The 24,006-nt window shown below is 43.2% G+C and overlaps 1 protein-coding gene across 3 annotated transcripts in view; it reads left to right on the top strand.

Moving 5' to 3' along the window:
* Positions 1 to 24,006, top strand: part of LOC112266664 (protein phosphatase 1 regulatory subunit 37) — a 59,688-nt gene that overhangs the window by 23,092 nt on the left and 12,590 nt on the right. For 2 of the 3 annotated variants that reach the window (XM_024444343.2, XM_024444344.2), the window contains exons 2-5: positions 7,238 to 7,335; positions 21,018 to 21,063; positions 21,149 to 21,249; positions 22,707 to 22,826. In XM_024444343.2, coding sequence (XP_024300111.1) covers positions 7,238 to 7,335; positions 21,018 to 21,063; positions 21,149 to 21,249; positions 22,707 to 22,826 — 365 coding nt within the window. Of the gene's footprint in view, positions 1 to 7,237; positions 7,336 to 10,326; positions 10,374 to 21,017; positions 21,064 to 21,148; positions 21,250 to 22,706; positions 22,827 to 24,006 lie in introns of those variants that run through there. The other variant, XM_024444345.2, reaches the window with a different exon arrangement.

The raw sequence follows: 24,006 nt of genomic DNA, 5'->3' as shown, positions 1-24,006 counted from the left end.
CGCAGCTCTGTTTATGTGCTTTCCAGGGCTCTTTAGAGCAGCCTGCCAGGCTGTTCTTTCATTCTGGGTCTGAAGGCTGGCAGAGCCTCATGGTGCTGATCCCTGGCTGGGCCTGTCTGGCCTGCAGGAGAGCTTTAGTTCTGCTGCCATGGCCTGCTTCTATCTGCCTGCAGTTGCAGGTCATTAGAATTGGCACAGGAAGAGGACTGTGGTTTATAGGTGTTTGGAAATTGACTGTTGATCTGTTTTGATTACATGCTTTAGAGGGAGGCTAACACCTGAACTATAAGGTGGGTTTCTATCTCTGTCTCACACACACACTGTTGTCCGGTGGTGCTCTCTGGTCATGAGTTATTTGGGCTGTGATTGGAGCAGATCAGACAGCCGTGTGTGTGTTGGGGAACACTGAATAGTTGTCTCTACTGCAGACAGACAAAGCCACAGTATGTGACTCCCACTAGCAGATCACTTACACACACACACACCCTCTCATTCTCGCGCTGTGCACTGTACAGACTAACATCTGTTACACACCCACACACACACAGGCCTACACCCTGTGCATATGGACACACACACACACACTAACATGTTCGCACACATGATCTCTCTCTCTTAAGCACACACGTCGACCCAGTAAGCCTAATTGTGGGATATTCCCTGGCGACTCATTGCTATTATTACATTGTCACTTGACCATGAATGGGTTAGAATGACTAAAGCCTCAGGTTTCCTAGAAGCCACTAGGACACAGTGTTATCTTTGTTGTGGATTCATATAAAATAAACTTGATGTGTTAAGATCCCACACTACGAAAATGCCCATGCAGCGCCTGAATGTCTGTGGTTGAACCATACTGTATGGAGTCAAACCGCGCGGAGTCTGTATGCATTGCATTTTTATCTTCAAAGTTCACCGCCTTACACAATCCTTAGCCTGGTCCCCTGTCTGTTTGTGCTTTTGCGTGATTCATTAGCAAGCTAAACATAAATTACATTTGGAGTTGGCAGGAGACTGACTGGCAGCCGGGCTAGGGATGACTGGCCTGTCACTCAGGAGTGGGGCTGGGTTAGAAGGAAGAGGCAGAAGTCAAATGAAGGGTGGGGAAGGGAAGAAAGAGGGAGGAAGTGAAGAGAGGAGGCAATTTGTCTCACTTTAGCGTAAGTTGCCAAACTACTGATGGCAGCACAAAATATCAGACCTTTTATGCATTGTGTGTGTGTGTGTGTGTGCGCGCGCGCACCCACCTACCCCTGTCCCGTTGTCTGCATTTCTCTCATTAGTCTCTCTGAGCTGAAACAATGGGGATAAATCTGCACCCCAGTCATCTGACGAGTTAGCTCTGAGCGAGATGGTATTGGGAGGCAGTTGGTCTCACACACACGGTGGACTCTTTAGAAATCTGCAGTACAGAGGCACCCTGGGGGGTATTTGGTATTTTATTAGGGTCCCCATTAGCTGTTGCAAAAGCAGCAGCTACTCTTGCTGGGGTCCACACAAAACATGAAACAGAACATTCATTGATAAAGGACAGAACTACATGAAGTTAAAAACAAAACTTAGTTTGTATGCATGTATGCTGTCTTAATTAATGAAATGTGGAAAAAGTCCAGGGGTGTGAGGCTTATTATTTTCTTCCCTTTATTTAACTAAGTCACTTAAGAACACATTCTTATTTTCAATGACAGCCTAGGAACAGTGGGTTAACTGCCTTGTTCAGGGGCAGAACGACATATATTTTTTACCTTGTCAGCTCGGGGATCTGATCTTGCAACCTTTCGGTTACTAGTCCAACGCTCTAACCACTAGACTACCTGCTGCCCCATGTAGCCTAGTGGGGTGTTGCTTTATCTGTTTTAAAAAAAAACAGTTTTGTAGTTCATTTGAGCAATATGAGATGGGAATTCCATGCAATAATGGTTCTATAAAATACTGTACGCTTTCTTGAATTTGTTCTGGATTTGGTGACTGAAAAGGCCTCTGGTGGCTTATCTGGGGGGTAAGTGTGTGTGTGTGTCAGTCAGCTGTGTGTAAATTGACTATGCAATTTAGAATTTCACATTGACTGCATCACTTCTTTTTATAAGAAACGGTCTCTCCTCAGCTCTTAGGCAAGAGAGACTGGTATGCATAGTAGTTATATTAGCCCTCTGATTACAATGAAGAGCAAGACGTGCCGCTGTGTTCTGGGGAAGGTCTTTCCTTGCAGCACTTGACCACACGAGTGGACAATAATCAAGATAAGACCAAACTAGAGCCTGCATGACATGCTTTTGTAAGTGCAGTGTCATAAAAGCAGAACTTCTCTTTATTACCATTGAATCTATATGTTTTGACCATGACAGTTTACAATCTAAGGTAACACCAAGTCATTTAGTATCCTCAACTTGTTCAACAGCCACACCATTCATTACTAGATTCTGCGGAGGTCTAGATCGTAGGGAATGATTTGTACCAAATACAATGCTCTTAGTTTTAGATGTTCAGGACCAGTTTATTACGAGTTGACATTCCAAAACAGACTGCAACTCTTTAAGGGTTTCAGTGACTTCATTAGCTGTGGTTGCTGATGCATATATAGTTGAGTCATCAGTTACATGGAAACGCATGGTTTGTTTGATGTCAATGGTAAAAAATAGAAAAGAGTAGAGGGCATAGAGCGCTGCCCTGAGGTACACCACACTTTGCATGTTTGACATTAAAGAAGCTTCCATTTAGGAAAACCCTTTTGAGTTCTATTAGATAGCTCTGATATGGCAGATGTTGAAAAGCCATAACACATACATTTTCACAACAGCAGGTTATCGTCAATGTCAAAGGCTTTTATTATCAATTGATTTCAACCAATCATCAGTAGTTTGTCAGTGCAGTACATGTTGAGGACTTAAGCATGCTGGAAGTCTGTTAATTTGTTTACAGAGAAATAACATTGTTTTGATAAGAGCTGGCAGCAAGCTGATTGGTCTGCTGTTAAAGCAGCCTCAACTGGTTCTAACACTTGTGTAGTGGAATGACTTTGGGTTCCCTCTGGCCTGAGGACAAAGACTTTCCTCTAAGCTAAGATTAAAGACATGACAGATAGGAGTGGCTATGGAGTCAGCTACCATCCTCAGTAGCTTTCCATCTAAGTTTTCAATGCCAGGATGTTTGTCATTATTGAGCGATAACAATCATTTTTCTACCTCTCCCACACTAACTTTACAAAATTCCAACTTGCAATACTTTTCATTAATATTTTTTTAAATGCATGAGTATGATAGCGCACTGTTCGTTGTCTGCACTTCCTGCCTAAATTGCTAATGAAGGAATCAATTTCAATAATAGGCAACATCAAATGGTTTTGTGATGAATAAGCCATCTGATTCGATGAAAGATGGATTTGAATTTGTCTTTCTACCATCAATCAATCAATCAAATGTATTTATATAGCCCTTCTTACATAAGCTGATATCTCAGTGCTGTACAGAAACCCCAAACAGCAAGCAATGCAGGTGTAGAAGCACGGTGGCTAGGAAATCCGTTTCTTAACAGGTGCATGTTTATAAATAATTGGAAGAAGCAATTTCATAAATTCATCAAGTGCAGCATCTGGATGCTCCTTATTAATCACATCAGATCAACAAATATTTTCAACATTATCCACATAAATGTTTTGTATGATCATACACTATTTTAGGCCCAGTTTTCAGAACTTCGGCTTTCCTGGATATAGCCACTATATTGTGATCACTGCATCCAATGGGTACAGATACAGCTTTAGATTAAAGTTCTACAGTATTAGTAAAAATGGGATTAATACATGTGGATGATCTTGTTCCTGTAGTGTTTGTAAACACCCTGGTAGGTTGATTAATAACCTGATCCAGATTACAGGCACTGGTTACAGTGAAAAGCTTCCTCTTGAGCGGACAGCTTGATGAAAACCAGGCAATATTCATGTTTATTCTATTTACATCGCATTTCAGAAGCATTATTTAGATACTGACTGTTAGCACTTGGTGGCCTATAGCAACACCCCAAAAGAAAAGGCTTTAGATGTGCCAATAACAATTGACATAATATATTCTCTAAGCATTACAGGGATACAGTGCCTTGCGAAAGTATTCGGCCCCCTTGAACTTTGCGACCTTTTGCCACATTTCAGGCTTCAAACATAAAGATATAAAACTGTATTTTCTTTTGTGAATAATCAACAACAAGTGGGACACAATCATGAAGTGGAACGACATTTATTGGATATTTCAAACTTTTTTTAACAAATCAAAAACTGAAAAATTGGGCGTGCAAAATTATTCAGCCCCCTTAAGTTAATACTTTGTAGCGCCACCTTTTGCTGCGATTACAGCTGTAAGTCGCTTGGGGTATGTCTCTATCCGTTTTGCACATCGAGAGACTGACATTTTTTCCCATTCCTCCTTGCAAAACAGCTCGAGCTCAGTGAGGTTGGATGGAGAGCATTTGTGAACAGCAGTTTTCAGTTCTTTCCACAGATTCTCGATTGGATTCAGGTCTGGACTTTGACTTGACCATTCTAACACCTGGATATGTTTTATTTTTGAACCATTCCATTGTAGATTTTGCTTTATGTTTTGGATCATTGTCTTGTGGAAGACAAATCTCCGTCCCAGTCTCAGGTCTTTTGCAGACTCCATCAGGTTTTCTTCCAGAATGGTCCTGTATTTGGCTCCATCCATCTTCCCATCAATTTTAACCATCTTCCCTGTCCCTGCTGAAGAAAAGCAGGCCCAAACCATGATGCTGCCACCACCATGTTTGACAGTGGGGATGGTTTGTTCAGGGTGATGAGCTGTGTTGCTTTTACGCCAAACATAACGTTTTGCATTGTTGCCAAAAAGTTCAATTTTGGTTTCATCTGACCAGAGCACCTTCTTCCACATGTTTGGTGTGTCTCCCAGGTGGCTTGTGGCAAACTTTAAACGACACTTTTTATGGATATCTTTAAGAAATGGCTTTCTTCTTGCCACTCTTCCATAAAGGCCAGATTTGTGCAATATACGACTGATTGTTGTCCTATGGACAGAGTCTCCCACCTCAGCTGTAGATCTTTGCAGTTCATCCAGAGTGATCATGGGCCTCTTGGCTGCATCTCTGATCAGTCTTCTCCTTGTATGAGCTGAAAGTTTAGAGGGACGGCCAGGTCCTGGTAGATTTGCAGTGGTCTGATACTCCTTCCATTTCAATATTATCGCTTGCACAGTGCTCCTTGGGATGTTTAAAGCTTGGGAAATCTTTTTGTATCCAAATCCGGCTTTAAACTTCTTCACAACAGTATCTCGGACCTGCCTGGTGTGTTCCTTGTTCTTCATGATGCTCTCTGCGCTTTTAACAGACCTCTGAGACTATCACAGTGCAGGTGTATTTATACGGAGACTTGATTACACATAGGTGGATTGTATTTATCATCATTAGTCATTTAGGTTAACATTGGATCATTCAGAGATTCTCACTTAACTTCTGGAGAGAGTTTGCTGCACTGAAAGTAAAGGGGCTGAATAACTTTGCACGCCCAATTTTTCAGTTTTTGATTTGTTAAAAAAGTTTGAAATATCCAATAAATGTTGTTCCACTTCATGATTGTGTCCCACTTGTTGTTGATTCTTCACAAAAAAAATACAGTTTTATATCTTTATGTTTGAAGCCTGAAATGTGGCAAAAGGTCGCAAAGTTCAAGGGGGCCGAATACTTTCGCAAGGCACTGTATATGTGTGCGTGTGCTGTGGGGTTGAAGCTATGAACTAATAGGCTTGTCTCTCTCATTCCTTCCAGGCTTTTGGGAGGGTGGACAATGAGCCTGTCATAGTGGATATAAGCAATGTCCCCAGTTATTTCCTCTTCTGGTGCACAGCGTCCGCATAGTCCTCGTTGAAGAAGATAAATGTTCCTGTCAAGTTCTTGGCTCTTTCCAGAACAGCTACCTTGTCCTTGAACCTCTGGAACTTTACCACTATCGCCCTGGGCCTGTCACCTGGGCCGGTGGTGTGTTTTCCAGTTCCCTTTGCGCGCTCCACTTCAATCTTCCTGTGGTCCATCATCTGTTTCTTCGAGATAATTTCCCTCACTTTGTCCTCAGACTCTGTCCAGGTCTCGTGGAGATTCTGCAATTCTGTCCACAACCATGTTCTGCCTTGATTGTCCCTCTGTTATTGTTATCATGGATTCACATAGAGTACTGATGTCCTCTCCCAATGACTTACAGATTGCTGTCCCAACTTGCCGTTATCCTGTTTATACTCATCGAGCTGACCCTGAAGAACTGCAAACTGCAAAATTATTTTATAAGTTGACTGCACCAGTATTTGGACACAGGACTTGGAAGTTATTTTCTTGTTGTAACAACTGCTTGTAGAACTCTTTTTGTTTTTGTGATAGACCAACGCCACTGTCCTCAACGGTACTCCCGCCGGCTTTAGCTTTTGTCGTTGTAGCAAACTTTGTTATGCTGTTACTCTACGCAGTTCCAGACAGGGAATGTCACAGGGAAGATTAAAAACAATAGACAGCCACAAGCTCAGGAATATCTGCGGTCCCAGCCACAATAGCGAACCACATTGTGGGCTGCGTTCAAGCCCTCAAGAAAACCCTGCTAGCTAGTTAGCAGCTAGGCTAGTTGCTACGCCAAACATCTCCTCAGACCCAGACTTGGTCAGCAGGATCTCTGGACAGATAGTAGCAGTCCCACCTACTGATGCTAACCACATCGCGGGATCCAAAAACAAAAGGTAGCTAGTTATTAAGAAACGTTTCAATAGACTTTCAAAAGTTTCCAAAACAACACACCGCGCTCTCCCTCGTTCTGCGGGGGTCTCCATGTTGTGCCCCTCTCTCCACTGATGAGTCCGACGCAGTCTGAACACTGACACCAGCCATTTTATAGAGAGTGGATCCGATTGGCTTTGTTCCTTGTCCATTTTGTTAAGGAGATGGCAAATCCCATATACTTACTGTCTCAAAATGCCACTTGTTTATGACTCACTCAGCCAATGTGTGAAATCACTGCATTTTTTGGGACTGTTTTAACTCACTTGCTGCAAATGTTTTATAAAGAGGTGAGAACATAACTAGAAAATGGGAGTGTTATGTCATTGTGTTGTCAATCGTACTGTGCTATAATGTCTGTGATGCAAACTGATGTCATCAACCGGCCACGTGTGTGTGTGTGTGTGTGTGTGTGTGTAATCATGTGTCTCACCTTGTTGCTCTGACTCTTGTTTTTCAGCCCAGAATGTGACGGTGGATGAGATTCTCGCTGCCTACAGACAGGCCTGCGTGAAACTCAACTGTAAACTCATCCCCAAAGTGCTCAAACAGATGCAGGTAAACCTGAATGAAATGCGCACAGATATAGATAGAAAAATAATTCTCCATGCCACTACTTCAGTAGCCTAATAACAGCACTGAAACACCGGGCATCATTCAGGCTTTAGAGTCTTGTCGTAGAGCTAGATTAGGCCTACATCTGGACTTTAAATCCCCAACTCCATCACCACCTCATTGAAATATGGTACCAGTGGAACCCTCTCATCACTCCTCGCACACAATCCAACATCACCTGATCTCAAACCACCCTGCTGGGGCAGCTCACTCACACCCACCATGGGGATTGTCATGTTGCTAGTTGGGCTTTGCTGACAGCAGCAGGGGGGTTTATGTGCTGTGTCTTCTCTTGTTTGTTGATGTTTGTTTTTCTGTTTGCAAGGTCATGTGTGCTCTAATCCCTAAGAATAAGCAGTTCCTGAGATCTGCTAGGGAGTGCCTCTACTGTTTAAAAAAAAAAGAAATATATATATATATATATATATACTGCTCAAAAAAATAAAGGGAACACTTAAACAACACAATGTAACTCCAAGTCAATCACACTTCTGTGAAATCAAACTGTCCACTTAGGAAGCAACACTGATTGACAATACATTTCACATGCTGTTGTGCAAATGGAATAGACAACAGGTGGAAATTATAGGCAATTAGCAAGACACCCCCAATAAAGGAGTGGTTCTGCAGGTGGTGACCACAGAACTTCTCAGTTCCTATGTTTCCTGGCTGATGTTTTGGTCACTTTTGAATGCTGGCGGTGCTTTCACTCTAGTGGTAGCATGAGACGGAGTCTACAACCCACACAAGTGGCTCAGGTAGTGCAGCTCACCCAGGATGGCACATCAATGCGAGCTATGGCAAGAAGGTTTGCTGTGTCTGTCAGCGTAGAGTCCAGAGCATGGAGGCGCTACCAGGAGACAGGCCAGTACATCAGGAGACGTGGAGGAGGCTGTAGGAGGGCAACAACCCAGCAGCAGGACCGCTACCTCTGACTTTGTGCAAGGAGGAGCAGGAGGAGCACTGCCAGAGCCCTGCAAAATGACCTCCAGCAGGCCACAAATGTGCATGTGTCTGCTCAAACGGTCAGAAACAGACTCCATGAGGGTGGTATGAGGGCCCGACGTCCACAGGTGGGGTTTGTGCTTTACAGTCCAACACCGTGCAGGACGTTTGGCATTTGCCAGAGAACACCAAGATTGGCAAATTCGCCACTGGCGCCCTCTGCTCTTCACAGATGAAAGCAGGTTCACACTGAGCACATCTGACAGACGTGACAGAGTCTGGAGACGCCGTGGAGAACGTTCTGCTGCCTGCAACATCCTCCAGCACGAACGGTTTAGCAGTGGGTCAGTCATGGTGTGGGGTGGCATTTCTTTGGGGGGCCGGACAGCCCTCCATGTGCTCGCCAGAGGTAGCCTGGCTGCCATTAGGTACCAAGATGAGATCCTCAGACTCCTTGTGAGACCATATGCTGGTACTGTTGGCCCTGGGTTCCTCCTAATGCAAGACAATGCTAGACCTCATGTGGCTGGAGTGTGTCAGCAGTTCCTGCAAGTGGAAGGCATTGATGCTATGGACTGGCCCGCCCGTTTCCCAGACCTGAATCCAATTGAGCACATCTGGGACATCATGTCTCGCTCCATCCACCAACGCCACGTTGCACCGCAGACTGTCCAGGAGTTGGCGGATGCTTTAGTCCAGGTCTGGGAGGAGATCCCTCAGGAGACCATCCGCCACCTCATCAGGAGCATGCCCAGGCGTTGTAGGGAGGTCATACAGGCACGTGGAGGCCACACACACTACTGAGACTCATTTTGACTTGTTTTAAGGACATTACATCAAAGTTGGATCAGCCTGTAGTGTGGTTTTACACTTTAATTTTGAGTGTGACTCCAAATCCAGATGGTTGATGAATTTGATTTCCATTGATAATTTTTGCGTGATTTTTGTTGTCAGCACATTCAACTATGTAAAGAAAAAAGTATTTTAATAAGAATATTTCATTCATTCAGATCTAGGATGTGTTATTTTAGTGTTCCCTTTATTGTTTTGAACAGTATACATGCATACATACATGCATACATACATGCATACATGCATGCATGCATACATGCATGCATACATACACACACACACACACCGGTGCCTCGAACTTGTTAATGCGTGAGTGGGCATTGTTTGGGTTCGTTCAGTCGAAAGCCTGTTATGCATAGACTTCCCTTTGTCTTGGCGACAAAACAGGAATGAATGGGGAAACCTGTGAATGGCAGAACAGGGGGAGGGCTCATGATTGGATAACCGATTATGACACGGACCTTGCCAGTTTGTACTTGGCTTATTGCTGTAATTATATTGTCCAGTAGTCTTTTTCCTTTCCGTTCATGTGAGAGGTCAACCAATGCAGCATTGAGACCATGATATTTGCTTGTAAAGAGAGCAATCACAGATGGAATTAGTAATGTATTGATGGATGGAAATTAAGAGCAAGACCGTGGCACAGCCATAAGTAGCATAAGAGGGGGAGGGGGAGTGTGTGACCCTCTTACTGTAAGCTGCCACAGTTACCTGCCCAGCCACCCCTGCACTCCAGCATGTCTCTGTCTGCTGTGCCGTGTCATTAGAAAGTTTGTGAGTATTTACGGAAGTGCCTACTCTTCAAGACCCACCCCAGAACTCTGGCCACCCATCCATCCACCCTTAACACACTCACGCATACGCCCACACATGCACACAGACATTCCAACAATTCTCAAACACACCCTTGAACAGTACAAACACACACACACACACACACACTAAAGCAGCCTACTGTCAACAGCCTTCTGTTGATGGTCAATACACACCCCCTTGCTTGCATACAGAAGTATAGGCGGGTTTTAATACCCACAGTATCTTCCTAAAGCCTCCTCAGCAGGTTAGTCTTTCTCTGTTGTGTGTCTTGTCTTAGCAAGACAATGGGCTTCGGGGTGTGTGAACGTGGGATGGCAGTAGGAATCTGCAGTGGGTGAGGATGAGCTCATATGGACGAGTCACTGAGGGTGAGTGACAGGCGGGCTGGTAGCAGGATGTGGAGTGCAGGGACATGTTATAACTGTCGGATGTTTGCAGTTGCGCTGCCACTGCCCACACACAGGACACTAGGGCTGGGCGATAGGGCATAAAGCTTTTTTCAAACTTATGGGCGATTCGCGATGTATCTCGATTTTTGTGACTTTTTCTCTAAATAAGCTTTGTTGTATAATTAAAAGTCAAATCCACTGCATTTAAAACAATCTATTGAATTCAGAGCTCGTGAAATTATACCTGGGCTGAATATATGCCTTCCACAACCTTAAGACCCACTAATAATTTAATTATTTTATCAAAATATTATTATTATTATTATTATACCTGCTTTTTTGCAAAAATCACTGATCTGGCTTTCAGGTATGTCTTTAAAAATGACCTTTTTGTTAGGGGATCCCGAGTGGCGCAGCGGTGTAAAACACTGCATCTCCGTGCTAGAGGCTACACTACAGACCCTGGTTCGATTCCAGGCTGTATCACAACCGGCCGTGATTGGGAGTACCATAGTGCGGCACACAATTGGCCCAGCGGCGTTCCGGTTTGGCCGGGGTAAGCCATCATTGTAAATAAGAATTTGTTCTTAACTGACTTGATCAAGTTAAATAAATAAAAATATTCTGAAAAATAACTCTGAATTCAGCTAACAAGGCAAAACCTTTGAATAGTTATGAACACAACCGTCTGTCCGTCTCCAACTGTTTGAACAGCATGCTAGCCTATCCACTTTGTTCAGATGTTGAAATCAAGTGGCCTATCTTATTTCTCAGAATGAGAATGAGTTGCCAATTCCTTTATATAATAGTTTTGTGCTTATTGCACAAACACTAAACAGCTAATATAACAATCTTTATTTGACCAAAATGATGCTAGCGAAACGTGGTACTGTAATGCGCGCACAACAAACTGAGCATTCATTTTTCAGAGTCAATGTTCATTGGAACATCTGTTTTAGTAGTATCTGCTCTGCTTGAAATTTGAGTTGAAACATAACAACCTTTCTAACCATACCCTGTTTAACTTCTCTATTACAGTAAAATAATGTCTCCATGTGTTTCTGTGTCCGTATGACCGATTCTGTTGGACCAAACCTCAAATGCAAATAGCGAGTTAAAACCATTTGTCAGAGCGGATGGCGTGAGCTCAAATTTTTGTTGTTGGGGGTGGTAGGGGGAGGGGCTTGGGAGAAAGAGGCGAAGCGAGAGGTTTCACACCTGCCAAAATCTGTCCAAAATAGTCCCTATGCGCTTATTTTTAACCTAAGCTTGTCGCCTGCTTTCCCGCCTTTGGGACAACGACTCTCGTTGTTCTGGCAGAGACATGAGCATCTCTTTATTATATACAGATCTCTGGTGTAAATGGGAAGGTGTACACTGCACAGAAAGGAGCGGACAAGACCAGAAAGACAACATGAGAACACTCGGACATAAATGCTCATAAAAAATTTAAAAAATGTAAAAAACTTGAAATACAGGCATTTGGAATATCGTGCCGAAACATATATTCAAATGAATTGAATTAATTTGATATATTGCCCAGCCCTACAGGGGACACGCACTGTACAAACACACATGTTCCTGGTAGAAGAATTGCCTCCCCTTTACTTCCCTCTCCACCCTTGTATTGTTGCCGGTCTATCCCTCCTGCAGCTCTCTCTACCTCGCTCATTCCTCACAAAAAAAACTTGCTCAATCCGCCTTCTCTCTTTTGCTCTATCTTGCGTGTGTGGGTTTGTGTGTGTGACGGAGGTTCAGGGAATCTCCCATCACCCCACTCAGGCTGTGTTTAGTCATTGGCGAGAGGGGGTGACCTCACGCTCACTTGTGGAAAGACTCATCACTGCGCTTAGCTGGCCTTCTGCTCGGGCCTTAAATAAAGCCTGGGTAACTTTCCACTGTGGGGTTAATAGCTAGTGAATACACTGTCGTCAGTGTGTTGGCTACTGGTCTGCTCTGATCCACTATGGCACAGTTTTTCTGCTTAGTCATCCTTGGGGGGGAGGGGGAAACGGTTGTATAAAAAGACCCGTCAAACAAAATGGCTTCCCCCCTCTGTAAATGCACCGTTTATTTAGTGCGTTCTGTGCATGTGGTGTCCGGCCAGGGGCCTACAGGTTAACTACATTAAGTTTGTGTGTTTAAGGGACTCTAGCCTATTCGGTGGCTGTGTGGAATGCCTGAGCCTCAGTAGCCCTAACCAAAGCCCTCAGGGTCTGGATGCTTGGCAGCCCTGTGTCACATTTCTACCTCTTCTGCTCTCCCTCTGCACAAGGACATTGAATCTCCCTCTGTCACACACACCCATACTGTACACACACATCTATAGATCTATACTCGCATGTACACTCACTCATAAGGACACAGATATTCACTTTGGCATACTCATGACTCATTAAAGTGTGTAGGCCTACACACACATACTCATTATTCAGGTACAGACATACCTACAGCCACACAGTCCTATTGTTTCTTGTTGTTGATGCCCTGTGCACTGCTGTATCGGGTTGCCTTTCCATAGTTCCTCTCTCACCCCTCTGAGACACACACACACACGTGTGTGTGTGTGTGTGTGTGTGTGTGTGTATATATATATATACACACACACGTGTGTGTGTGTGTGTGTGTGTGTGTGTGTGTGTGTAATATATATACACTGCTCAAAAAATAAAGGTTGTGGGACTAACTCCCTATGTTTTTCCATCAGAAGACTATGATCGATAATGTAAAAAGCCGTACTGAAGTCTAACAAAACAGCTCACACAATCTTTTTATCATAAATTTATCTGCCAATCATCAGTAATTTCTGTAAGTGCCATGTTTGTTGAATGTCCTTCCCTATAAGTGTGCTGAAAGTCTGTTCTCAATTCGTTTAGAGTAAAAATGTAACCCGTTTCAGGAAACTAGGCATATGTCACAGGTCACTACTTTACAGGAGAGACGTTTTTATATAACCTTTATTTAACTAGGCAAGTCAGTTAAGAACAAACTCTTATTTACAATGACGGCCTACCAAAAGGCCTGCAGGGACTGGGGCCTGGGATAAATAAATAAAATACTATATAAATATAGGACAAACCACACATCACGACAAGAGAGAACACTACATAAAGAGAGACCTAAGACAACATAACAACATGGTAGCAACACAACATGGTACAAACATTATTGGGCACAGACAACAGCAATACATCACGCAAAGCAGCCACAACTGTCAGTAAGAGTGTCCATGATTAAGTCTTTGAATGAAGAGATTGAGATAAAACTGTCCAGTTTGAGTGTTTGTTGCAGCTTGTTCCTGTCGCTAGTTGCATTGAACTGAAAAGACGAGCGGCCCAGCGATGTTTGTTCTTTGGGACCTTTAACATAATGTGACTGGCAGAACGGGTGTTGTATGTGGAGGTTGAAGGCTGCAGTAGATAACTCCGATAGGGGGGTGTGAGGCCTAAGAGGGTTTTATAAATTAACCTCAACTTGTGGGTCTTGTGACGGGTATACAGAGATGACCAGTTTACAGAGGAGAATAGAGTGCAGTGATGTGTCCTATAAGGAGCGTTGGGGGCAAATCTGATGGCCGAATGGTAAAGAACATCTAGCCGCTTGAGAGCACTCTTACCTGCTGATCTATAAATTGTCTCCGTAATCTAGCATTGGTTGGATGGTTATCTGAATCAGGGTTAGTTTGGCAGCTGGGGTGAAAGAGGAGTGATTACGATAGAGGAAACCTAGTCTAGATTTAACTTTAGCCTGCAGCTTCGATGTGCTGAGAAAAGGACAGTTTGCCTTGGACTGTTTTCCAAAACAAACAGGGAGCAAATAGAAAGGTCATTGTTTTTCTGCTGTCGTCTGTAGTTTCTCACACTAATGGCTGTCTGGCTGGGTTATGTTCAACTCAAAGTTGCATCCTAGCAGTGCTTTGGGGCCATGATCCATTCTCAGCTATCTATCACTGCTGAACTTGAACAGACGTGGCTTTATTTTATCATCTGCATTTTTTAAAGTATTGACATTAACATACAAGCAGATGGCTCTAATCTTGGTCTTGGTTGTGTATGTCATATCCCTGAATTTTTAAATTTTACCTTTATTTATCCAGGTTTTTTTCTCATTGAGAAATTATTTTCCAAGAGAGACCTGGTCCAATAGCACTCTGGTGAACTTTGCTTTTGATACGAGGACACGGGTCTGTTTTAGCTAATGTACTCAGCGTTGGCTAACTGATGAGCAGCCAGCGAACGGTGGCGGGGGAGGTGAGGTTATTGAGTGCATGTTCACTGTGCCGTGTAGTGCAGCGCAGTGGGATTTGCTTGGGGGGGTAGTAGGGAAGCCGCAGGTTTTGTTGGTGGGCTGGGGGAGGGTGGATTGGAATACCCCGCCCCCCGATGGTGTCGTTTTCATCCCTAGAGTTGGAATAAAATTATTTGAATGCAGCATTGACACTAAACGTGCAGAATAGAATTGGTTGCTGTGGAGTGAGGACACACACGTCACGTAAACAGTCTTGTGGGGTGTATAGAGAGGTGACTGAGGGCAATATCTGCCAAAGGCCTCAATAATACACTGTAATCACAATGTGTCCAGCTCAGGTTTCATGGACCTGCTACATTTCAGATGGCAATATTTCCCTTGTCCTTTGAACGCGTGCATTTTATTGGCACAAAATGGCTGCCGTGCGTCAGTCAGGTGCATGTTTCAACCAATGTTCCCTCTAAAACTGCGTGTTTGGGCAGTAGCTCCGAGACTGCCGCACAGAAATATCAGCCCACAGAGAGAAGCACGAGATTGAACTTCACTCAAATTTCTAGAGCAGTGGTCACCAACTGGTTGATCACATTCCTTGTCGATTGCCAAACATTTCTGTAAAAAAAAATATTTTTAAAGAGAACTCCTTGTTCCTATTTATTTTTTATCTTGGGCTTGTTGGCGGTAGGAGCACCCCATGCAGTTACCCTGTGCCCGGGAGAGGAACAGTTGCCATTTTGAACCATTGCATGTGTCTGAAGATATAAACTCTGCCTTCCCAGGCCTACCGCTGGCCAATCAGATGGCTGTCTACAGTAATGTAGCAGGTGCAAAAAAAGCTACAGCAAAAGTTGATACTTTGAGATTTCAAAACGTTTAAAACCATGACTAGAGACTGTCAACAAATGCAGCAAAGACATGCTGTTTTTATGAGTGCGTTCATGTTTAAGTTCTTACTCAGCACTGTCAATACTTTGTATTCAACCATTTTATAAGCCATAAAATGCGCGATCTTCCTATTTCCATTCAGCGCTACAACAAGCACTGCAGCAGTACTGAATGAGTAGGAAAGTGTAGCTATAGGCTTGCGTTGTTGTTAGCGGCTTGGGTCTTTTTTTAATATCGAGGAATATTTCACTTTTTCTGTTCACAACATGAGTTTGTGCATGAGACAGATAATTTGCCAGCTGGAAGATGGTGTCCCTTTTTGGTCAGTGTCAGTGGAGGGCTGTTGAGTGGCAAACCCTCAGTCTGCTGCTGCTCTCCCTCCGCTGTGACTGACCATCAGAGGCAGGCACCATCAGCCCAGAAAAATAAAAAGCGAATTATTTAAATGTATGCTCACTCTGCTGTGCTTCACAAGTAATACAACAACTGATCATGTAGCCTACCTCAAGTTTTGAAATATATATTTTTAAATGTCCCAAACAACAATGCATTGGCAGGCCAATTCAAGCAAAGCCAATATGCTGTGATAATGTATTGGTCCTATATGCTTATTGCACAAACCTCATTGCTATTGTACTGTTTTTAATTGGTTAATACCTCTTGAAGCTATTTTTATGTTTGGAAAAATAATGTTCCCAAAGTAAACGGCCTATTCCTCAGGACCAGATGCTAGAATATGCATATAATTGACAGATTAGCATAGAAAACACTAAAGTTTCCAAAACTGTCCAAATATTGTCTGTGCGTATAACAGAACTGATATTGCAGGCGAAACCCTGAGAAAAATCAAACCAGGAAGTGGATTCTATTTTGAAAACTCCATGTTCCATAGCCTCCCATTGCTCCATATCAACCAGATTCCTTTTCCTATCGCTTCCTCGAGGTGTTAACAGTCTTCAGTTTCAGGCTTTTATTTTGAAAAATGAGCCAGAACGATAACATCGCGTTAAGTGGTCACATGAGTTTTGCTCACGCAACAAAGTTCAGATAGGTATTGCTTTTCCCTCTCCTACTGTGAAAGACATTTGCAGTTGATATATTACCGATTTATATATCTTAAAAACAACCTGAGGATTGATTATAAAAACGTTTGACATGTTTCTGTGGACATTACGGATATTATTTGGAATTTGTCTGTTGTTGTGACCGCTCTTTCCTGTGGATTTCTGAACATAATGCGCCAAACAAACGGAGGTATTTTGGCTATAAAAATCATCTTTATGGAGCAAAAGGAACATTTGTTGTCTAACTTGGATTCTCGTGAGTGAAAACATCTGAAGATCATCAAAGGTAAATGATTAATTTGATTGCTTTTCTGATTTTCGTGACCAAGCTACCTGATGCTAAGTGTACTTAATGTTTTGTCATGCGATCGATAAACTTACACAAACGTTGTGTAATTTGACAGGTGGATTAGCAAAAGGCTAAGCTGTGTTTTGCAATATTGCACTTGTGATTTCATGAATATGAATGTTTTTGTAATATTATTTGACTGGGGCGCTATGCTATTCAGCGGTTGCTGATGACAATTATCCCGCTTAAGGGATGGGTAGTGTCAAGAAGTTAATGTTGCATAGGCTTACGTTTAAGTCATGTTCAAAAATAATAATAATAATAATATGAGTGGTAGATCTCGGATTGCTTTTTGACTCCGTGATCTTGACTCAGAAAAGGTTGGTGACCACTGTTCTAGAGTTTTCCCTGTTAACACTCAACGTTTCCCGTTTCCCTACATTGGACAAAAGCAGAGACACAGAGTTACAAAATGGTATATCATACACTGCATTTGAGGAACAATGGGGAACGTAATTTTGCTTTGAAAGTTGATAAACATGTAAGCTCACTTTTGAGAAAATGGCCTTTGAATGTTTTGGTACCTACTGGAGAGCTCTTCTTTGTCTACACCCTTCAGCATCAATCGCACCCTCTTAAGCTTTAGACCCCGCCCAAACTGACCAGTTTACTCGCCCTAGCATAGCTGTTTTTCATGTTATCCAGAGTGTTGGTGACTGTAACTGCTGCTGCTCTTCAACGAGTGTTGAGCGTTCTTAAATTCATCAGTTATTCTGTGCTCTGTCACACTCAGACGAGAGTGCTCTGAAATCGGAGTAGATGGCCAGACTGAATTCCCGAACGCACCCGAAATGGTTACTTGCGTTGTGGAGTCTTTTTGTTAAGACATGTAGCTAGCTAGCTAAACAATGAACCATGACCACAACTCATGATGTTACTACCCTGCATGAATCTGCAGGTAGCTAACCAACTTTTATCAACAGTTTTTGCATTGACATTCTATTGAAATGGTTACTTGCATAGTGGAGTATTTTTGTTAAGACATGTAGCTTAGCTAAACAATGAACCATAATCCCAACTCATGACGTTACTACCCTGCATGGATTTGCAGGTAGCTAACCAATATCTGAAAATGTAGCTAGCTAGACTATCTTACCCATATACATCATTGATGGACACGTCTCCTTTCGGATGCCATTGTTGCCCTTAGTTTGAAGATGTAATCTGGAGACAGGTGTTTTCTCAATCTCCTTAGCTATCATACTCAATTTCCATTGATTTCAAAACTCTGTCTTCCAGAAAGTGGAGAGCAACACTTATGCAGGATTACCTAGACATAATGACTAGCTCAACTAGACAGAAGTGTGCTACAGTATATGGCAGACCAATCCAAACTCATCTGTCAGCATGTCCAGCCCACTCATTATCTCAGCCAATCATGGCCAACAGGAAGGTTGTGGTCTTTCTGTGGCTAAACCAACTAGGCTCGTAATTTAACAATTTGACTCATATTTACAGATGGCATACATGCAAGTTCACATGTTCAAGAAGGCATTTTGATAAAAAATCAAGTTTACATTCAAACGGCACTCCTGTGAAGTAGTGACCCGCGACATACGCCTAGTTTCCTGAAACGGATCACATATGGGTCTGTACCATTTGATTTGAACTAGACTGTGTTTACAGCATGAGCAGTCGTGAGTAGATACAGCTCTCGCTTTGATCTCAAAAACAAGCGCATGTAGCCACGTGTGCACATGTTGTTCACATCCTTTGCTAGTTAGTGAGAGTTAGTGAGTTATTAGCCCAGTTATAGATCATTTGTAGTCAGCAATAAGGGGAGTGATTACTTCCTTCAAAAGCACAAACCGTATACATTTCTAGACATCTTTGAAAAGCGAGTCAGGTAAAGAGCTTCTTTTTTTTTGTCTTAAAGGGGCAATGTTGTATTTCGAGACACGGGCTTGAATAAGCTAAGTAGCCAAGAGGCAGAATGTAGCATAATTTGTTTGAGTCTGTAATAATGGTATGTGAATAATGCATTTTATTTTAAGTGGTTTCTTGCATCAGTCAGTCACCTTGTCTGAAGGACAAGTGGATAAACAGGTTCATTTCAAGCCCTGCATTTTTTTTGTCTCATGGAATGAAGGCCTACATTGAAGACCAAACATTGGCTGCTACCGTAGGCTGAATAATATATCAGCTTTTTCCATTGTTTTTGATGGGAGGCCACTATGGTAGGCCTACATTATGATCAAATAGCCACAGTAGCCTACATTGCCACCTACATTGCCACTGTTTTAAGCTGTAACTTAAGGCAAGTACAGCGTCCGTGTTCACAGTAAACGCTCGCTGGAAGTTGCACAGAATTTTCACAACGTTCAAGTTTGCGCTCAGCAGACAAATTTGCTCAGTGCTGGAAAAAATTAGGGAACATTGGTTAACACACACACACTGTGTGAACGGGAAGAATCACCCTGTACCAATGTGGAGATCTGAGACATGTAACAGATATAGACACTGGATATTATTATTGGCACTCTATCATACTATATGACACTAGTCCAGATAACAGAAGAAATGCTTCGTCTGCCGTTTTCCTGTCTGTTCAGGCAGGTCTTGGCTTGATGTTGTATCCTGCTGATGTAAGAGTGCACACACACACTTTAATCCCATTGAGCAATCGTATTTTACCGATCTGTTCTTCGTGTCAACGGTTTAGGTCTATGTACACAGGAGCAGTTTTTCATTTACATTCAAATTAGAGGTTGACCGATTTTATGATTTTTCAATAACGATTATTGGAGGACCAAAAAAGCCGATGCAGATTTTATTTATTTGTAATAATGACAATTACAACTACTGAATGAACACGTATTTTAACTTAATATAATACATCAATAAAATCAATTTAGCCTCAAATAAATAATGACATGTTCAATTTGGTTTAAATAATGTAAAAACAAAGTGTTGGAGAAGAACGTAAAAGTGCAATATGTGCTAAGGTTTCAGTTCCTTGCTCAGAACATGAGAACATATGAAAGCTGGTGGTTCCTTTTAATATGAGTCTTCAATATTCTCAGGTAAGAAGTTTTAGGTTGTAGTTATTATAGGACTATTTCCCTCTACCATTTGTATTTCATTTAACCTTTGACTATTGGATGTACTTATAGGTACTTTAGTATTGCCAGTGTAACAGTATAGCTTCCCTCCCTCTCCTCGCTCGAACCAGGAACACAACGACAACAGCCACCCTCGAAGCAGCGTTACCCATGCAGAGCAAGGGAAACAACCACTCCAAGGCTCAGAGCGAGTGACATTTGAACCGCTATTAGTGCGCGCTAACTAGCCAGTCATTTCACTTTGGTTACACCAGCCTCATCTCGGGAGTTGATAGGCTTGAAGTCATAAACAGCGCAATGCTTGACGCACAGCGAAGAGCTGCTGGCAAAACGCACAAAAATGCTGTTTGAATGAATGTTTACGCGCCTGCTTCTGCCTACCACCGCTCAGTCAGATACTTAGATTCTTGTATGCTTGTATGCTCAGTCAGATTATATGCAACGCAGGACACGCTAGATAATATCTAGTAATATCATCAACCATGTGTAGTTAACTATTGGTTATGATTGATATTTTTTTTTATACGATAAGTTTAATGCTAGCTAGCAACTTACCTTGGCTTACTGCATTCGCGTAACAGGCAGTCTCCTTGTGGAGTGCAACGAGAAAGAGCCAGGTCCTTATTGTGTTGGACTAGTTAACTGTAAGGTTGCAAGATTGGATCCCCCGAGCTGTCAAGGTGAAAATCTATCATTCTGCCCCTGAACTAGGCAGTTAACCCACCATTCCTAGGCCATCATTGAAAATAATGTGTTCTTAACTGACTTGCCTAGTTAAATAAATATTAAATAAAGGTGTAAAAAAATCGGTGTCCAAAAATACCGATTTCCGATTGTTATGAAACCTTGAAATCGGCCATTCCGATTAATCGGTCGACTTCTAGTTCAAATGTGTAACCTTTTATGTGATCAAATTCAAGTCTGTCTGTGTGGTGACATTTTCCTGCTGTGTCGTCTGTCTGAATGATTGGGTTTGTGTATTTGACCGAGGGTTGTTCTGTTCCACTGTGTTTCTTAGGAGCTGAAAGACCTAACTCATCGAAACGAATGCCTGGACCTTAAAGGTAAGCCTATACTAAGACACACGCATACAAAAACACGCACGCACACTACCGGTCTTACTTTAGGTGGAACTGTGTGTCCCTCCAGGTGAGAAGCTGGACTATAAGGCGTGTGAGTCCCTGGAGGAGGTGTTCAAGAGGGTCCAGTTTAAAGTGGTGGACCTGGAGCAGACCAGCCTGGATGAAGATGTATGTTTGTCCACACTTCCCCCTCTTCTCCCTTCCCAGTTTTCCCCTACCATCTTCCATTTACCATCTCTCTTCAACTCTTTCTCATTATTTTTCCCCTCCTTTGTCCCTGTCCTGTCATTTCCCCCTCTGTTTTCCTCTCCCTCCCTCCCTTTGACAGGATGTCTCGTGTTTCCCAGGGTTGTGTGATTACTCTAGAACTCTGAGTGTAAACATTATTTGAGAGGGGTTGGGTTGAGACAGACGGACAGACAGAGCTCTATTGAGTCTGACCACTTATTTTCTCAAACAGATATTTGTAGGCTTGGCTCGATGAGCGGATGAGAGACACACACACACACACACACACACACACACACACACACACACACACGGTCAGACACAGACAGACAGCTCTACTGTAGAGCAGAGGGACACAAACCGACGCTGCTGAGTCTGACCAGTTATTTCCTTTTGTAGACTTGGCTCCATGAGCTACTTGCTCATGTATAGTAAATGCACACACGTGTTGTCCATGCTTGCACAGACTATACTGTAGACCTACACTTTTATACATTCATGTGTGCATGCATAGATGCACCGACAGTACTGAAGATACGTCACGGTATAAATGCAGGCACACCCCCACACTTGAGTACCACACTCACTGACTGCCCTGAAAATGTTACTGAACTGACTAGGTGAGCTCATTTACCTTCGTTTCAGTGGCACTACCACGGAGTCTCTCCCCGGGGAAGAGGGTCGTGGTAGGGTACGGGTTGGAGGGAGGCCTAACTTGGGCGACAGAGGGAAAGGCAGCAAAAGAGTGGGAAAATGAGAGAGGCAGTGGTTGCGGCAGAGCCATGGCCCAGCCCAGTCGCTCTAGTGTGTTCCAGCTGCCTCACTTCATCAGGCTCACTGTTAATGAGACTTACTGGGCTGTCCTCCATTCTTGTTCAGGTAGTGTTGTAGCTACACCAGCCAGTCAGGGTCATTCATCAGGACTTATTTGTTTAGTTTCTTTAACTTTTGGATGGTCCTCGTTCTGGTCAGATAGAATCTGGTAGTCTTAGCTTATTTAATTAAAGACAATGTTCTGTTTGATTTGCATGAATAATTCCACAGGCACAGTATTATTGCTGCCCTAGCCACAGTCATCTCGCCCGCACTCTCAACCACACGCTTGCATGCACACTCACCAACCAGTGGTATGTTCCAGCAGGCCCCCACCACCACCACCCTTGAGCCAGCTAGCCGTTTCTGTAGTAAGAGGTTGTGCACAACACTGTCAGCCCTTCCTCCCATAACACCCCCCTCTACTTTATTTTTTTTATTTTTTACATACGGCGACACTTGTAGGGAATATGTTTAGGGAATATTTTTCTGATCTTATCTTAGTAGTTAGGACATAAGGCCAGTGTAAAGTGTGGCCTAACATTTGATCCTCTCTAAACATCTCTCCCCTCTCTTCCTCCCAGGGTGCGTCAGCTCTCTTTGACATGATTGAGTACTATGAGTCGGCCACACACCTCAACATTTCCTTCAATAAGCATATCGGCACCCGCGGCTGGCAGGCAGCAGCCCACATGATGAGGAAGGTGAGAGGTCTTGACCTCGAGGGGTGTGAAATTAATGGTAGAACAGAGGATGTGATGCATGATATTATCACCAACTATCTTTTATGGATTTTCTAAATGATTTTGTGAATGTTTTATTAGTCGTATGTACGGGATACACATGGTATATACTGTCCAACGAAATGTTTACTTGCAGGTTCATCCTCGACAAAGCAACAACCAATAAGAAAAGATAAGAATACGAGCATGAAGGAAATGGCTCAGTAGAATAAACATTGTAGCATAAGTATAGTACAGGAAGGTGCCATTTATAGTCCAATGTTTTGACTTTTAGGGATTGGGGTCAAGTGTTTTTAAATCTTGCAGTATTTAGTAATCATAATATGCAAGTGATGGGCTCTTCAATGACACAATGGGTAGAATCCAGCAGCATGTGTTGAATGCATTTAAACCAACGGGGTTTGCAACGTATCCTATCCCCTGAGTTGATGAAACACAGTGAGTCATTAACACTTAGTCCATGTCGGCTTAGAAAGACATCTCCCCTGGGCATGTATGTTGATGAGACTTGCCTGCGGTCTCCACCTTAAGCACCCCCTGGAGCAGCGATCGGATGCTCGGGCATGCCGAAGGTTTTTTGTATTCATATGTTCAGTGCACATACACGCATGCGCTTTTTTGGCGTACGTGTTAGTGTAGCAGACAGGGATCTGTGAAACTCACTCCTCAGCGTGAAGCGCCGCCCCGTGCTCAATTTGAAGGCCTTTTTCAATAGAGTGATGTATAGAGACGCTTCAGGAGGGAGGTCACGTGTTTGCAAGGCAGAGGTCCTGGGATTGAGCCTCTGAGCCAAATCGCAGGCGAAGAAATACTCTGAGCAAGCAGAGCGACGTCATTTACATTAGCAGAGGTGCTGTGCGTGTCTGGACATGGCTATGAATATGTCATCATCGCTGCATGGGAGTCGTATGTATTTGTTAGAGAATAATGGTATTGGCTTCCAGTACCAGCCAGGGGATAATGCTCTTAACTGGCACTGTGACGTGAGTCATCACTATCAGAGCTCTGATTACAGATTACGGGAGGTTGCTGGATTATGGAAGAGAGGTCAGGTCACAGTAAAACCCGAAGGTGTGTGTGTGTGTGTGCGCGCCTGCCTGCCTGCCTGCGCACGTTGTTCCCACACCCAGGGATGCTGGGA

The sequence above is a fragment of the Oncorhynchus tshawytscha genome, linkage group LG14 (genome assembly GCF_018296145.1).
Source record: "Oncorhynchus tshawytscha isolate Ot180627B linkage group LG14, Otsh_v2.0, whole genome shotgun sequence".
NCBI classification, from domain to species: domain Eukaryota; kingdom Metazoa; phylum Chordata; class Actinopteri; order Salmoniformes; family Salmonidae; genus Oncorhynchus; species Oncorhynchus tshawytscha.
This window is presented reverse-complemented; position numbering and strand designations above follow the sequence as displayed.